The 15,898-nt window shown below is 41.9% G+C and overlaps 1 protein-coding gene across 9 annotated transcripts in view; it reads right to left on the bottom strand.

Moving 5' to 3' along the window:
- Positions 1-15,898, bottom strand: part of RAPGEF4 (Rap guanine nucleotide exchange factor 4) — a 296,495-nt gene that overhangs the window by 241,072 nt on the left and 39,525 nt on the right. For 7 of the 9 annotated variants that reach the window (XM_023622000.2, XM_070242021.1, XM_070242008.1 and 4 more), the window contains exons 2-3: positions 3,689-3,831; positions 818-906 (exon numbers count right to left, since the gene is read on the bottom strand). In XM_023622000.2, coding sequence (XP_023477768.1) covers positions 818-906; positions 3,689-3,831 — 232 coding nt within the window. Of the gene's footprint in view, positions 1-817; positions 907-3,688; positions 3,832-15,077; positions 15,228-15,898 lie in introns of those variants that run through there. The other 2 variants (XM_070242010.1, XM_023621997.2) reach the window with 2 other exon arrangements.

The following is a 15,898-nucleotide window of genomic DNA, read 5'->3' as shown; positions in this document are numbered from 1 at the left end:
AGGCTTGGAGGTGGCCTTTAGGGGGCTGTCCTTTTGAGATTCGAGGTTCTTGGCTCCAAATAGGAAGGTTCTGTACATTTAGGCCACATGGACTAATGATGGAGCAAGGGTCACTGCAGATGTGAAAGGAGGCTCTAGGTCCAATTTTAAATAGTCACAAATATTGAGGGGGAAAAAAGAGTATGAGTTTTATCTGCTAGGATGCCAAGCTCCTCCGAGGTGACTAATGGAGACAAAAGAAGCCAGTGTTGCACTTTAGAAAGAAATATATACTATTGGCCCTTCCACATTTGAAAAGGTGAGGAGAGAAATAGAGAGAGACTTCCCAGGGGGACTGCATCAACCACATTTCCCCTGCATCACTGGAGCTCCTACAAGGCTGACGAGGGGAGCACTTCTAGGATGAAGAAAAGTCAGGACACCAGACAGAGGAAGGATCTGAGGAGAAACCTAGGAAGACTTGCTTCTCCTGATCCTCTGCTCACATTTCACCTTACACAAGAGCAATTTATCACAACGCAATTGAATTGTTTGCATTTCCCAATAGACGGCAACCTCCTAGAAGGCAGGCAATGTCTTCTTGCACTTCGTGTTCCAACACCAGGCTCCATACTCAAGTCATGGGAGACACTCAATATCTATGTTTCTTAAGTAACTTAGTAAAGGGATTCAACAAACGCTTGGTGAACTCCTTGCTATGGGAAAGAGGAAATGGGTTTGAAAATGTAATTTTGATGGCATAAAAGACATAGGCATAATGTGTCTTTAAAAATAACAATAGTAAGTCCTACTTAAAAAAAAAAATAAGTTATCTTACCTGGTGACTGCTGGTTTCAGATACTTTAACATCCAAAGACCCTGCCAGGACAGCATACCAGTTTGTTCCAATATCACCCTGGCGAAATACTGAAAAAGAAATAGTAATGTAAATATACCAAATTTAAAAACCAAATAGGTTGGTTTTATCGTATGACCTGATAGTTTCTCACTGGCTATTATAAGCGTAAGCTAGACCTGGCTGAGCTTTCCATCCTTCCTCTATCTATTCCCACAAGAACAGGACATAGTTCTCTTTTCCTTATCTATCAACAAAGCTATATCCCATTTATCCAATACTCTATGAAGTAGAACTCTATTAAACAGAACTCTTTTATATTTACAGAGCAGTAATAAGGAATGATAACCCTAAATGCTATAAGATCCTTTGAATTTAAGAATCAATTGATGTTCCATGCAATTTATCTTAAATACATTTCATTATATAATGATTCCTGGAAAATTATCACTTTAGATGGGTACATATTAACAAGCTTCTTTGACTCAACAAAATACCAGACTTTCACTCCAATTTCCTAAATGCATTTATATTAAAAGCAATGTATTTTCTAGGATAGAATGTCTCCTTTTAAGCTAGCCAATGAATGATTAAGAAAATAAAACCTACTTTAAAAGTTTTGACTACTGTATTATCATTGTCCATTTTCTTGTTTTTTAATAAATTCACTGCTTTTAGGCATTAGGATTAACTACTCTTTAGAAATGACTCTCATCAGAAATTTCCAAACCTGATTTTGCTTTACTTTTGTAATCTCAGAGAGAAAATATTTAGATATTTAGATAGAACCTTAGTTCCCAGATTATATTAAGACTAGTACTTTGGAAAGTCATTCTGAAACACTGGTTCAAAAATCTCACAGAAACCCAACTATCCTTTTAAATATCCTAGCTAAATAACTAGATGGAATGATCTGATATTTTACAATTCTTTTCACAGTTAGAGTCAGAGGTCAAGTGACTCAATGAAAAATCACATGACAACTCAGTGGGACACTTGAGTTCTGGCAAGGCTAGTGCTTCTGGGAGCCGTAATTAATGATGACAAGCTGCTCTAAACTCCCTGACTAAGACATGCTGTGGACAGGCGAAGCACAACAACGGCGTCCGACCAAGTGCAATGATAAGCTTGAGACGAGGAACCGATGAGTTTACAGCTGGCCTCTCCAGTGGCTCTGCTCTTCCTAGCCTTTGTAAGTGACTTATTTTAGAGTTAAGGCTTTGCCTTTCGTGAACTTTTTGGCTCCAAAAGACATTATCATTTGCCAATCAAATTCACATTACATATCATGGAAGATTCATTTTGAAAATGGCTTTAAGAAACAGAAAATAGAGTCTCATTCCCAAATGAATAAAGTTCCTAATATCAGAAAGAAAAAAAATATTGGTTTGGAAACAATACGTATGGATTGTTTTTTAAATAGAAGTGGGACTACGTTTGCATGTGCACACATGGGAAAACATCTTGAAGGATATACACAAAGTGTTAACAGCAATCTTTGGGTTTGGGGATTGTAGGTGACTTTTATTTCATTTGTCTTCTAAATTTTCTACAATGATGTTGTGACAGACCCTGTTGGTTTCCCACCCAGAATCACGCCCTCCCTTCCTCTTATCTAAGTGAACCCAGATTTTATACAAGTCCCCACCCTCCTCCAACGGGCCAAGTGCTCAGAGCACACACATTTCTTGCCCAGCTCCACTGGAGTAATCATGATTGGTCTAAATCAATCGTGGTGATCACATTATCTTTGCCAGTGTTTGGGCTGGACGTGGCCATATGATACAATTCTGGCCAATGCAATAACAGAGGAAGTCTCCTGAGAGACTTCTGAAAGGAGACATAAGAAGAAATCGTGCTTCTCTAATTGCTGTAGATATCTGAGAATCCTTTGGGTCAAGTCTGGGAACAAAAGCCAACACCTGCAGATGCATAGCAAAACAAAAACAAAGCAAGATGGGAGGGACCTGTGACCTTAATAATGTCATTGAGCCACTTAATTAACTAACTGTAAAGCCATCCTACCCCAGGACTTCTTGCATATGAGTAATTGATTTTTCCCTCCATGTATGAGTAATTGATTATTGAAGCCAGTTGGATGAGAGTTTTCTGTTAACTGCAGCATAAAGCATCCCAAAAGATGGAAAAACACTATTTTTTAATGAAAAAATACTTGTTTTTCAATGCAGCTGTCACTCTATCGTTTTACTCTCCCTGTCCCCTATTCATACTTGGAATAGACGATATCACTCAGGTTAATTCAAAACATTATTATTAGCATTAGGTAAGAGTCCTTTTTTTTTTTTAATTTTATTTTTCCTTATTTTCCCCAAAGCCCCCCGGTACATAGTTGTATATTTTTAGTTGTGGGTACTTCTAGTTGTGGCATGTGGGATGCCACCTCAGCATGGCTTGATGAGCAGTGCTAGGCCCGTGCCTGGGATCCAAACCATCAAATCCTGGGCTGCCAAAGCAGAGCGCGTGAACTCAGCCACAGGGCTGGCCCCCAAGAGTCCTTTTATCTTTATTTAATATTCTACTGGCTCATATATTTCTTGGGTTAGAGAAAATAATTATTTGAATTTCTAAGGATATAGCTGAATACATGAATCAGTACATCCTTCTAGCTCCATCTAGAAAGTAGGGTGCCCTGGAAGAACCATTTAAATGCTGTGAACAAAGTTAAGGTAATGCTACATGGAACTAAATAAAGTAGAGGGAAATGTCAACCTAATAGCTTTGGTTGAAGCTCAAATATTTGGCACATAAATACCCCATATGTTATCTATCCCCATATCTACAAATGAGCACAGACCATACACGAAAATATACCACCGGAGTTGCATTTCTTACATGTTATTCCTTTTTCCAGATTCTCATAATAACCACACAAACAAATCTGATGAAGGAGATTTGGGTGAAATTTCTCAAAAGCTTTAACTTCTTTCAGCCGTGTGAAGATTATATCTACATCTTCACTGGATCGTTCCAGCGGTCTATAAAGGGGATAAAAAGCACAAAAAATTGTATCAGTAAGGATTAACCTGAATCAACATGCATTATTCTAATTATACCCAAATTTATACAACTATACCCACTGCAAGTATTTCACTGCAAATATTTATCCACCTATCACCATTATAAGTATGTTCAGGCCTTTGTCAACTATTTACCTCAAATCACGAGTATTGCAGATGAGGTGTTATTGTGATTTATAACAAGAAATGTATATTTGGCCTTTGTCCACTGTCCCTGGCACTTCTCTTCTAAAACTCTCGTAGTTTCCTGAGAGCCGTGGGGGCATCTTTTGTTGTAATATTTGGTTTTTTGCCTTCAGTTCCTAAAACGCTTCAGAGCCATAAAGGTGAAATGGGTGTCTTGTTATTCATAACAAGCCCCTCTCAACCACAACAGAGTTTACGTTCAGGAGGCGACTTTTGGAAAGCCCCTAGGTAACCTAAGGATGGGGGCTGGTTGCCAGGAAGACCAACCATGTGATTAGAGGGTTGAAACTTTCATCCCCAGCCCATGACCTCCAGGGAGGAGAGTGGGACTGGAGATTGAGTGCAATCACCAATGGCCAATGATTTCATCAGTCAGGCCTAAGTAATGAAGCCTCCATGAAAATGTCTCAATTCCAGCATTTGGAGAGTTTCCAGTTGGTGAACACACAGAGAGCTGCACTCAGAGAAGGCATGGAAGCTCCTCGCCTCTTTCCATACCTTATCCTATGCATCTCTTCCATCTGGCTGTTCCCATATCTTTTTATAACAAACTGGTAATCTAGTAAGTAAATGTTTTCCTGAGTTCTATGAGCTGCTCTAGCAAATTCATCGAACCCAAGGAGGGGTTTGTGGAAACCTTCGATTTATAGCTGGTTGGTCAGAAGCATGATAACAACCTGGACTTGCAACTGGCATCTAAAGAGGGGAGGGCAGTTTCTGGGACTGATCCTCTAACCTGTGGGATATGATGTCATCTCTAGACAGATGGTATCAGAATTCAGCTGAATTGTAGCACCCAGCTGGTGTCAGAGAATTGCTTAATGTGTGGAAAACCCACACATCTGGTGTCAGAGGTATTGACAGTGTGGTAGTAGTGTGAGTAAAGGAAACACAGGAGGAGTGAGTTTTTCCTTTACAGATGGCTACAGTAGGAATCAACATCAAAGTCATGAGTTCAAGGTGACCTTTTGGGTTGTGTTTAATCCCTTAGAAGCACCAGGATATGAAAAGATACAGGAAAATGCAGATTTTACTTAAAATTGAGGTCACAAACACAAATGCCTGCAGATGACAATCAGAAAATAAGTGAGTAAAAAGAGCCAAGTATAATGGAAAAAATCTCTACTGTATGAAAACAATGGTGAAAGTGCAAAGACAATCGAGAACTGATACTCAGCCTCAGTGTTGGCAGTACTATAGGGAATGGTGGGGATCAGAGCAAACTGCAGAGATGGGACTATCTACAAGAAGCAGGCCTTACTTGGCTGTTTTCCTCATTACTGGTTTTCTGTGGAAACATAGGCAGCCATCTTCCAGTTGTTCAAGGAAAGATATCTAGATGTTTGTTCACATTTCTTAAACATTGTGTAGGGCACACAAAAAAACATCTACGGACTAGATGCAAATTGTTGCCCGCCATTTTGCCTTCTCTGGATTAAGAGGAAGCAAAGAACCAAACAAAAATGTGGTACTTTTACAGATTATATAAACTATTTTCTTTCTTTTCTTTGAGCAGTTTTCCAAGTCTGTTCCTTCAATATGCTTTGCAAGATCACATCCTATTCCTTGATAGATATTTCACATTATACAGAAGCTATCCAACCTCGCATATGCCCGGAGCATTCTGGGATCGGAGGAAATGAACCGGGCAAGGATGTGACCAAGACAGATAATTCCCATCAAATACCCATCTGTTCCCTGAATTTACTAGTTTCCATTGCAGTTATGTCAGTCACGTTCTGACCAGTAGACTGTGACAAAACTAGCACGTACTACTTCTGAGGTATGACTGTTAAGATCCAAGGGGTATCTTCCATCTCTCTCTTCCTCAGCCACAACTCTGCAGTGTGTTATGGGTTGAACTGTGTCTCTCCCCAAAAATACGTCAAGGTCCTAACACCAGGTACCTGTGAGTGTGACCTTATGTGGAAATAGGGTCTTTGCAGAAATAATCAAGTTAAGATGACATCATACTGAATATGAGTGGGCCATAATCCAAGGACTGGAGTCCTTACAAGAAGAAGGAAATTTGGACACAGAGACACAGGGATGATGGCCGTGTGAAGGTGAAGGCGGAGATCGAAGTGATGCATCTACAAGCCGAGGAGTGCCGGCAACCAGCAGAAGCTAGAAACAGGCAGGGAAAGAGCCTCTCCTAGAGCCATCAGGAGAACATGGCCCTGCTGACACCCTGATTTGGGACTTTTAGCCTCCAGAACTACGAAAGAATAAATTTCTAGGTTTAGTATAAACTATACTAGTTTGCAGTATCTTGTTTCAGCAGCCCTAGGAAACTAACACAGAAGGCACGTATTTCAGATGCTATAGCCACAAGATGGAGACTCTGTCTAAGCGACAAATAAACTTCCATTGTGTGAAGCTACTGAGATCTGGGGGGAGGGGTGTTACCACAGCATCACCTAAACCAACACAGAGGTCAGGACTAGAGGTGCCAGAGTCCAAAGGAACTTGGGACATTGTCAGAGGAAGACGGATCCCATCATCAGAGATGAACATTTTTGGAAGACAGGAGCAGATGACCCATCACTAAAAGAAAGACCTGGGACACAGCTTTCCTGAGTTGAGAGGCTCTTCACCTGCTCCCATCACACTTTCAGGCCCAAGAAAACCAGGGTCAAAAATATGCCCACAACCTCAGCTAGCCTCCTGACTAGCTCTCCTAAAGAGTTTAGATCCTGCTTCCCAGGGAGGAGGAAGGAAAATCCTGCGGCATTAGGCATTAGCCCACTTTCTGAGATGACCAAGTGCCTGGAAGAGCTGACAGGTACGCAGGCTGTACCAGGGAGGGTGCAGCACGTCAGAATCAGCGCATCCTTTTACCTGTCAGCCCTGTGGAAAGGCTTTAAAAACTCCCTGCCAGAGTTGTTCTCAAAGTTAGGGGGCTTTGAAACAAAGGCTAGAACTCCAACAGTTAATAAAGGGGTACAGACAACTTTCAACAAGAGTCTTTGTGTGCCCAGTGGGAAAGCATTTCACAGGCAGTGAGGTGACAGCAACTGGCAGAGGCGCCCCTCAGTGAGGAGCCAAGCCAATGGGGTACACTTCATGGGAAGTGGTGTTGGCACCAGCAGGGAGTCACACCCAGCCACAGCAAGCAGCCACATGAACCCCACAGGTGGCCACAGCAGCATCAGCACTAGCCTGCAGGCCCAACGCAATGGCAGCATTTGAAAGACGATGGGAGGAATCACAAGGACCAGATGAGCTGGAAATTGATTGTTATGGTGGATTCTACTTATATCAGAAAAGAAATAAGTGGAGATTAGAATCCAACTTCCTTCAAGAAGGAAAGCAGCATCCCATTTTGTTTATTCTCCCCAGACCATATCCCATATTAGGAAGGCAGACCGGGGCAGCTGAAAAACATTTTTGGCCCACACTCCCCAGAAGAAACTCCAGAAGAAAAATGTGTTTGCTCACATTTCTTAAACATTGTATGTACTTCCACACGGTCCAAAACAGGCAGAAAAGAACTTCAAGATTTGTAACCAGACTGTGTGAGGTCAAGGGACAAAAGATACTCGGAAAGACAAAGTTAATTTGAGATAACCAGGACAAGTTTGAAACCTCTCTTCCTGACGTTTTCTTTGGGCACCCCCAAATTAGGTCCTACTAATGTCGCCCGTTGTTTAAGCATTTAAGCCACAGAAACAAGGGAAAGTAATATTTTACCTGTCTGCTTTTATTGGGTACTTGGTGGAGTAGGGAAAATTCCACTCAGCGATTAACCGACATCTTTACCATCCAATCTCGGAAATCTACCCCCGCCGACAATCCTTCTGTTGCCCCTCTTCTCCTGTGAATCCATAATTTCCTAATGCCACCTAGACTCTCGCCTCTGGTAGATGTCATGCCTGGCACTTCCTTTATAGACCCCACAGTACCCAGCGGAGGGCCAAACATGCAAGAAGTCCTTGGGCGTGATGTTTCACGGTGACCTCAAACTGAACTCGGCTTCTCTCCAGCACCTGCACCTGCACTTCCCTCACCACATCTGGGTCATTCTAACCTACTCAGCATTTCTCAAATCCACCGCCTCCTCTTAACCCCTACCACCGCTGCCTCAGTGGAGTGTGAATGAAGGGCACATGAAGCATGTGTAGCTGAACGGCACAGCAGTCCTTTCCTACGAGGCTGGAGAGCTTGGGTTCTAATAGTCGGCAGATATATTTTAAGCAGGATAGTGGTATGACCGGATGAGCATTTTGGAAAGATGACCTTGACTGAAAGTAGAGGCAGATGTGAGAGGAAAGACCAGCAGCCAAGAGAACAGTTAGGAGCCTCTTGCAGTAGTTCAAAATGATGATGCAGCTTTCTCTAATTATAACGCACTCTAGCTCCTTTCCACTCCCTTAATAACTGTGTACAGCTGGTCCCCTAAGTAAAAGGAAGTAAAAGCTCCAAGTTCAGAGAAGGTATTTTCCTTAGCATAACATCTGACACCGGGGCCCATTTTTTAAATCACTTTTTTAAAAACTTCACTTTTAAAACATGTTCAAATAACAACAGAAATAACCATTTACAAAAGAAGACACTGTGGTGGGCAGGATCCTAGGGTGACCCCCAATGATCCACAACTTGTATAATCCCCTTGAGTGTGGGCAGCAGCTATAATTTGCTTTTAGTCAATAGAACATGGCAAAGTGTGGAGATATCACTCCCATGATTATGTTATGATATATGGCAACAGTAAAGAGATTTTGCAGATATAATTTAGGTCCCTAATCAGTTGACTTTAACTTAATCAAAAGGAAGATTTTTTTCCCCAAGTGGGCCTGACCTAATCAAATGAGTCCTTTAAAGGACAGCGGAAGTAGGAGATTCTTTTGCTGGCCTTGAAGAAGGAAGCAGCCATGTTGCAAGAGGGCCAACGTGGCAAGGAATATGTGAGACCCCTAGCTGGTAACCAGCAAGAAAACAGGAAACTCAGTTCTACAACTGCGGGGAACTGAATCGTATCAGCAACCATGTGAGCTGAGAAGCAGTCCCCCAGCTCCAGAAGGGAACACAGACGAGTCAGCCCTCAAGACCCTGAGCAGATGGGGCTGGCCTGGTGGCACAGCGGTTAAGTTCGCACGTTCTGCTTCTTGGCTGCCCAGGGTTTGCTGGTTTGGATCCCGGGTGCGGACATGGCACTGCTTGGCAAAAGCCATGCTGTGGTAGGCATTCCACGTATAAAGCAGAGGAAGATGGGCATGAATGTTAGCTCAGGGCCAGTCTTCCTCAGCAAAAAGAGGAGGATTGGCAGTAGTTAGCTCAGGGCTAATCTTCCTCAAAAAAGAAAGAAAGAAAGAAAGAAATTATTAAAAAAAAAAAAAAAAAAGGACCCTGAGTAGAGGATCCAGATAGACATGCTGAGGCTCCCACCCCTTGGAGATGGTGAGATGATAAATATACGCTGTTCTGGGCCACTAAGTTTGTCGTAATTTGTTACACAACAATAGGAAACTAATACAGACACAAAGTTATTTTCTCACACTGACTCATTTCCTTATGAGCAGCTTAGGGTTCACTTCCTTCATGGAGCTTTTCCTTACAACGTTCTCTCTCTTCTCTGAAATCCAATTGATGACATTTCTTTTTGGCATCTTATCACATTGTTTCATTATTTCACATTTCATGCATGCAAATTTTGTCTCTTTGGAGATACCATCATTCATCTATCCATTCATTGGGTACATGCTATTTGGGTCTTATTTTTTATAAACCACTGATTCACTGTGTTCCTGCTTTGTTTTGTTTTGTTTTTTCTTCTTCTCATGGTTCTTCAGCTCTTCCAGGATGAATTTCACAGTCCATCATCGAAAACTTTCTAAATCAGACAGCAAGGTCAGACAGAGATTAACCTATCTAAGTTAGGAAAAGGCACAAACCAAAAATATTTCTGATAAAATAAAATTCTTTTAAGTACTAGATAAATTGTAATGGTAAATAATGCCTGTCAGCAGTATCAAAAAAGATCATTTTATTAGAATGTGTTTATAATCTTGAAAGCAGTGGTTTTAACACATAACTTTTTATCATATGTACCTTTCAAATTAATGGCATCCGAATAAACAAGACTTAACTTTGCAATATGAATTATCCAAATCTATGGAATGTTAAATGACTTTACACCAAACACATCCTCTCGCGAATGCACATTCATTTTACCTATCCATTTGGTAACATTGCTCTCCTACTGTACATTCGATACCTTCCCCTGAAAGAACAAAGATGAGCAAGACGCCGACCCTACCCCCAAGGAGCTCACAAACCAGTGGGGAAGGGAGCCACATCACGAAGATTAGAACACTATATAGCAAGCACTATAATGTGGGGACCCACAGTGTTCTGGGCTGGACATCATGTTACTGCACAAAGAATGAAAACATGTGAACTACCAAAATCAGGTGTATGAGGGAGAGCAAAGGCTCTGGATTCTGGGTGCTGCCCACGTGCATCATGCAATGTAAAAATCTAATATGCTCCTAAATCTTCATTCGTCAACTTGGGATTATCTAGGGACTAATTAACCAGTTTCTGGGTTAGTCAGAACTCAAAAGAATAACACATAAGCATTTGTGGGAAAAAATGTACAATAATCATAAAATCAGCAAAAACATCTCCCCTTAGATGACTTCTGTTGTCTGACTTTATGATAATCAATATTTGAAAATCCTTTGCCATGAGGAGGGCCACCCCCTCCTGTGTCTGCTGAGCGAATCCCTCAGTGCTAACTCCTACAGAAGCTCGGGGGACCTCCCCAGGCAGTGGACTCCAAAACCCAACAGAGAGACCTGTGCAGGTGCAGGAAGGAGGTGAAGAAGGGAGGGGAAAGGTGGAGGGGGAGGCAGGACTGCCTTCTGCCCAGTTGCCTTCCCATAATCATAAACAGGAGGCTCAGCCAGGAACTGGACAACAATAACCAACTAGACCAGTACTATCATCTTGCAGGAATGTATGTAATGCTTAATTTCCTCAACTACTCAACCTGCATTTTTTTTTAATTTCCAGATGTCTTTTGAAGATCAGTAAATGTATTTCAGAACATTGGGTATAATGTTAATGAAATACATTTGCATTAAAATGACTTTGCGGTTTGTTTTACCAGTAACAGCGTTATAAAGAGCTAGTTCCCTCCCCAAACGAACTGGTACATCCAAGATAATAATACATGTGAGCTCTATAAATTATAAAAGGCTACAAAAGCCATTATTATTACTGATACCGTCATCTCCATCATCATCATCATCAGCCACAAAGACCTTTTCAAAGAAGTATCTAATGAAAACAATGAATAAAGAGCTTAAAAACATACACTAGAATTCTTGTGTGCCTTTTGAAGGTTTTACAGATAGATGTGCATATATGTTTTTCTCGCTCTATTACAACGACAGTAAGATCTCAAACACTATACACTTGACAAATCTCGACCCTTTTGTAACACTATTAACTTTTCAAAGGGGTTTGAAAATTTTGATCATCACAGCCCTGTTAGATGAGGCAGGTATTATGAACGCTATTTTACAAGACAAAACATTCGACACAGAGGTTAGGTGAGTATTAGTATGCTAAAATCATGTGTATTTATAATGCCACTGATGACATGGATCTATCCAAAGTCTTTGAAACTCAAGATGTTTACCACTTATCACGTCATCATTTTAATTATAAGATTATTAATCACTTAGAATACTGAAATGTTTACTCTTTATTAATTACAAGTTTTCCCGACGATGTCAAAAAAATTCAGAAAGGTGTTGAAAATATATTCATTTAACCTGCAAATATTTACTGAGTATCTACATGAGAGGAGAATAAAGCACCTGGTGATGCAAAGAACACGGCTTCTTTGGTAAAATTGCGTCAGGGAGATTCATACACATACAGCAAATATCAAGGTGAAATGTGGTGAGAAGTACAATTAAAACAGGAAGGAAGGGGGGCCAGCTAGGTGGTGTGGTGGTTAGGTTCACGTACTTTGCTTCAGCAGCTTGGGGTTCACAGGTTTGGATCCCAGGCGTGGACCAGCATGGCTCATCAAGCCACACTGTGGTGGCGTCCCATATACAAAATAGAGGAAGATTGGCGCAGATGTTAACTCAGCGACAATCTTCCTCAAACAAAAGGAGGAAGATTGGCAACAGATGTTAGCTCAGGGCCAATCTTCCTCATACACACAGACACCAAAAAAGCAGGAAAGAAGGGAATAGGAATTCAGAAGAGGAACAGACATCACTTACGGATGAAAGTTCTACAAAGACTTCAAGAAGGTATTATTGCAAATTCTTCCTAAATCAGTTCTTTCTCATTTCTCTTTTTATGACTACAGTACCACCATCGTTTGGTCATTTAGTCCTAAAAATGTGATGTATCACTACGGCCCTCTCCCTAGAGACCTGCTCGGCTGACTCCTCTCCTACGAGCTTCCTACCCACCAACTTTCCACCCCCCACACACACACACGTGCACGCCTGTCTGTGTGCGCACAGATATGCACAAAGACACAAGTACACATACATGCATACACACACACACATATACAGAGATGCATACACACACACACAGAAACATACACACACACTAAGATTCTTTGTTGATCAAACTTTAGTCACGTTCCTGAACCTTCTCGTAGGCCCATCTGGGTACTTTCTTGTAAAATGAAGTTTTAGCAAGAACGCTGCTAAGTCAGTTTATCCAGAAGCCCCCTTCCTCGAAATCTAACCACCCTCCCGATCAGGTTCCTCATCCTCCCCCATCCCTCAAGTGATGTCTGGTAGCCCTCGCCTATCTTCAGCAAGAATCCCGTTAGGTCAGTTTAGCCAGAACCCCACTTAGCCCTGGTGTTTCTGTAACCACAAGCCCTCCAGGACCAGTTCAACTGACCCCATCTTATCAACAAAGAGATTAAGAATTGTCTTTCAGAAAATTCGCAAAGTCACGTAGCCAGAGCACGTACAGAAGAAGAAACCTGGACCTGAAAGGACCTCAGAGCCAAAGATTCTTCTCCACACAGAACCAAGGGACAGGGACACAACTGGAACTTAAAAAGTTGGACTCTCGTCAGAAGCAAGGGGTCCGTCATTCCAGAAGATCCAGTGTTAAAATTCCTTGCCCACCTCACCATGAAAGTTTAGAATCTCATCATAAAGGTTTAGAATCTCATCACACACGTTTAGAACCTCACCATAAATGCCTGAAGCCCACCAATCAAAACTTGTCCAGCCAGCATTTCCGCACGCCAGACTCTTCTCCCTAACCTCTTACATTTCACCCCAAATCCTGAATCGAGGAGACAGATCTGAGGGCACACGCCCCCTGTCTCCCTGCAGATTGATCTCAGAGAATACAGCTGATTTCTCTCCCAAAAGCTGATGCCATAATTAATTGGCTCATTTATGCACATCAGATAGCCTGATTTGGGAGGTTCGGGGAACCCCATTTTTGTGTGGTAACATTTCTTCTTAGTAATTTTCCATCCACTGACCGCCCCCCCAGCCTCCTGCTCCTTGGTTATAAATTTCCACTTGTCCATACTGTGTTCGGAGTTGAGCCCAATCTTTCCCCCACTGTAAAATCCTGTTTCAGTAGTCCCTATATCTATATCAATGGTCCTTAACAAAATCTGCCCTACCATCTTTAACAAGGGTCATTGAATTTTTTTTAACAACACATGCGCGCGCACACACACACACACATACGTACACATCCTTCAGTTCATTCAATTGCCAAAAATTCTCTCTTGGCTCTTGATTCTGCTTGTGTTCAGGGTGACTCAGAAAAATGTCCTTGATGGATCCTAAGACCCCAGGTGCAACTGCAGCGTCTTATCCTCACAGCTGAGTCTGACTGTAACAAAGCACACCAAGACCTCTGTGACCCTTCTAAAATATGGCCTGCACATCTGCCATCAGGGAGCAGAATACAGCCAGTCTGCAAATTCCTGGCCGACTGCCTCCCTGTTTAGAAATCATGCCTGCCTGCTTTTATGTCTCTATAACAGAGTGCAGAGAAAACTGCCCGTCAGGGTCCCAAATGAGAGAAGAGAGCTATGACTGGAGGTCACTGTGGACCACCATTTTCACCCTGAGCAGAGCAATAGGAGGGATAAGAACACCATCTCTCTTTTGCAGACAACCACTCCGTCATCTGTCCCATGGTGAGAGAGCTGTCAGCTCCGGGACCCAGGCTATCGGGAGAGTTGAAAAAGCCCACCTTCAAGCAGGGCAGGAATAGTCTGCTAATATCTAAATAATTCATAACTCTGCATTTGTTAGTGAACACAGAGAGAAAACCTTTTTGACTAGGCCCAGTGTGTTACAATTTGTCTCATTAAAATTAAAATGAAAATACAAAATCAAAGTACAGCCTTGCCCAATTTTAACAGACCCTTTCCAAAAATCTTCTCTGATTGTCCATGAGCATCTAAACCCAGCACAGCATCATCAGGCTGGGCGTAAGTCTCTCCCCAACTCTCCCCCTGACCCCAGCCAATCTGGGATGCTCACTGGACCCCAAAAAGCACATAAAATAGGAGTCTATCATAACTTTCCCTAGGTAATACACTTGTTCTACCAGCATTAAGTTAAAAATAATTTCTTTTGGTTCCTTAAAATTTTAGAATGGCTTCTGGAATGACTCAGATAGCTGATGTTTCTTTAAAATGCTTCCGGATAAGGTTGAACTGATGGCTTTTTTCCCCCTCTATACAATATTCACCAGAGTAAGCAACGGCTCTCAAAAATCATTCCATAGTACTTAGGGCTAGACTCAAATTTGAGATGACCATTCAAAAATTGCCCCTGCTATACAACTAAATATTTGGAGAGCCCTAAGGGCCTGAGGTTGTGAGGATGAAAGAATGGGAATCTCTTGAGTCAGATCCTCTGATAATCTTCCTTTCTTAGCCCTCTCTGTTCCTGGATAACAAGAAGGAGACCCCTGAAGGAGGAAGGAAGCGAAAGAGAGGAAGTGTACCGAGGATGGGGGAAGAGGAGGAGAGGATATTACTTTACCTAGAACGGTGAGTCTCAATCTTCCATCCATGCCAACCCACCTGAGGCACAGGATACACGCCCACGAGTATCAGCAGAGAGAAGCACATTTTTAGCAGGGCATTTTGAAAATGCTTCCCCTCCTTGGATCAGCTGGTTGAAAATTTCTGGCTTTAAAAGAAAAGTGAGTATGATACTATAATGGTAGATACACATAATTATGTTTTTGTCCAAACCCATGGAATGTACAACACCAAGAGTGAACCCTAATGTTAACTACGTAGTTGGGGGGGATAATGATGTGTCAGAGTAGGTTCATCAGTTGTAACAAATATACCACTCTGGTGGGAGATGTTGACAGTGGGGGAGGCTGTGCATGCGTGGGACAAGGAGTGTATGGGAACTCTCTGTACTTTCCACTCAACTTTGCTGTGAACCTAAAACTGCTCTAAAAAAAATAGTCTATTTTAAAAAACAGAGAGGGAAGTGGTTTATGAACTCACTATGTGGAATAAGGCTTGGGGCCTTTTACTTATTTGTTTATTTTATTTTAAACCCAGCTACTCATGGAAAACCTCTTGCATCTTGCTGTCTCTTCCAAGCACCCTTCTGTCCCTTTCTCCTCACCCCCTCTTACCTCTACCTCAGCACATGCTGTTGGTGCCCCTGCTGGTTACAACTTAAAGAAACCACAGAAAAGTGAGTAACGACGCTCAGTCAGAGACTTGAACTGAGAGTAGTATGTAAGTGTAGCATTGCAAAGTAAAGAGTGCTTGTCGGATTATTCACAACAGCCAAGAAATGGAAACAACCTAAATGTCCATCAACAGATGAATGGATAA

This window comes from Equus caballus, chromosome 18, assembly GCF_041296265.1.
Source record: "Equus caballus isolate H_3958 breed thoroughbred chromosome 18, TB-T2T, whole genome shotgun sequence".
Lineage (NCBI taxonomy): Eukaryota > Metazoa > Chordata > Mammalia > Perissodactyla > Equidae > Equus > Equus caballus.
Note: the sequence above shows the minus strand (reverse complement) of the source record. Positions and strands in the feature narration are given on the sequence as shown.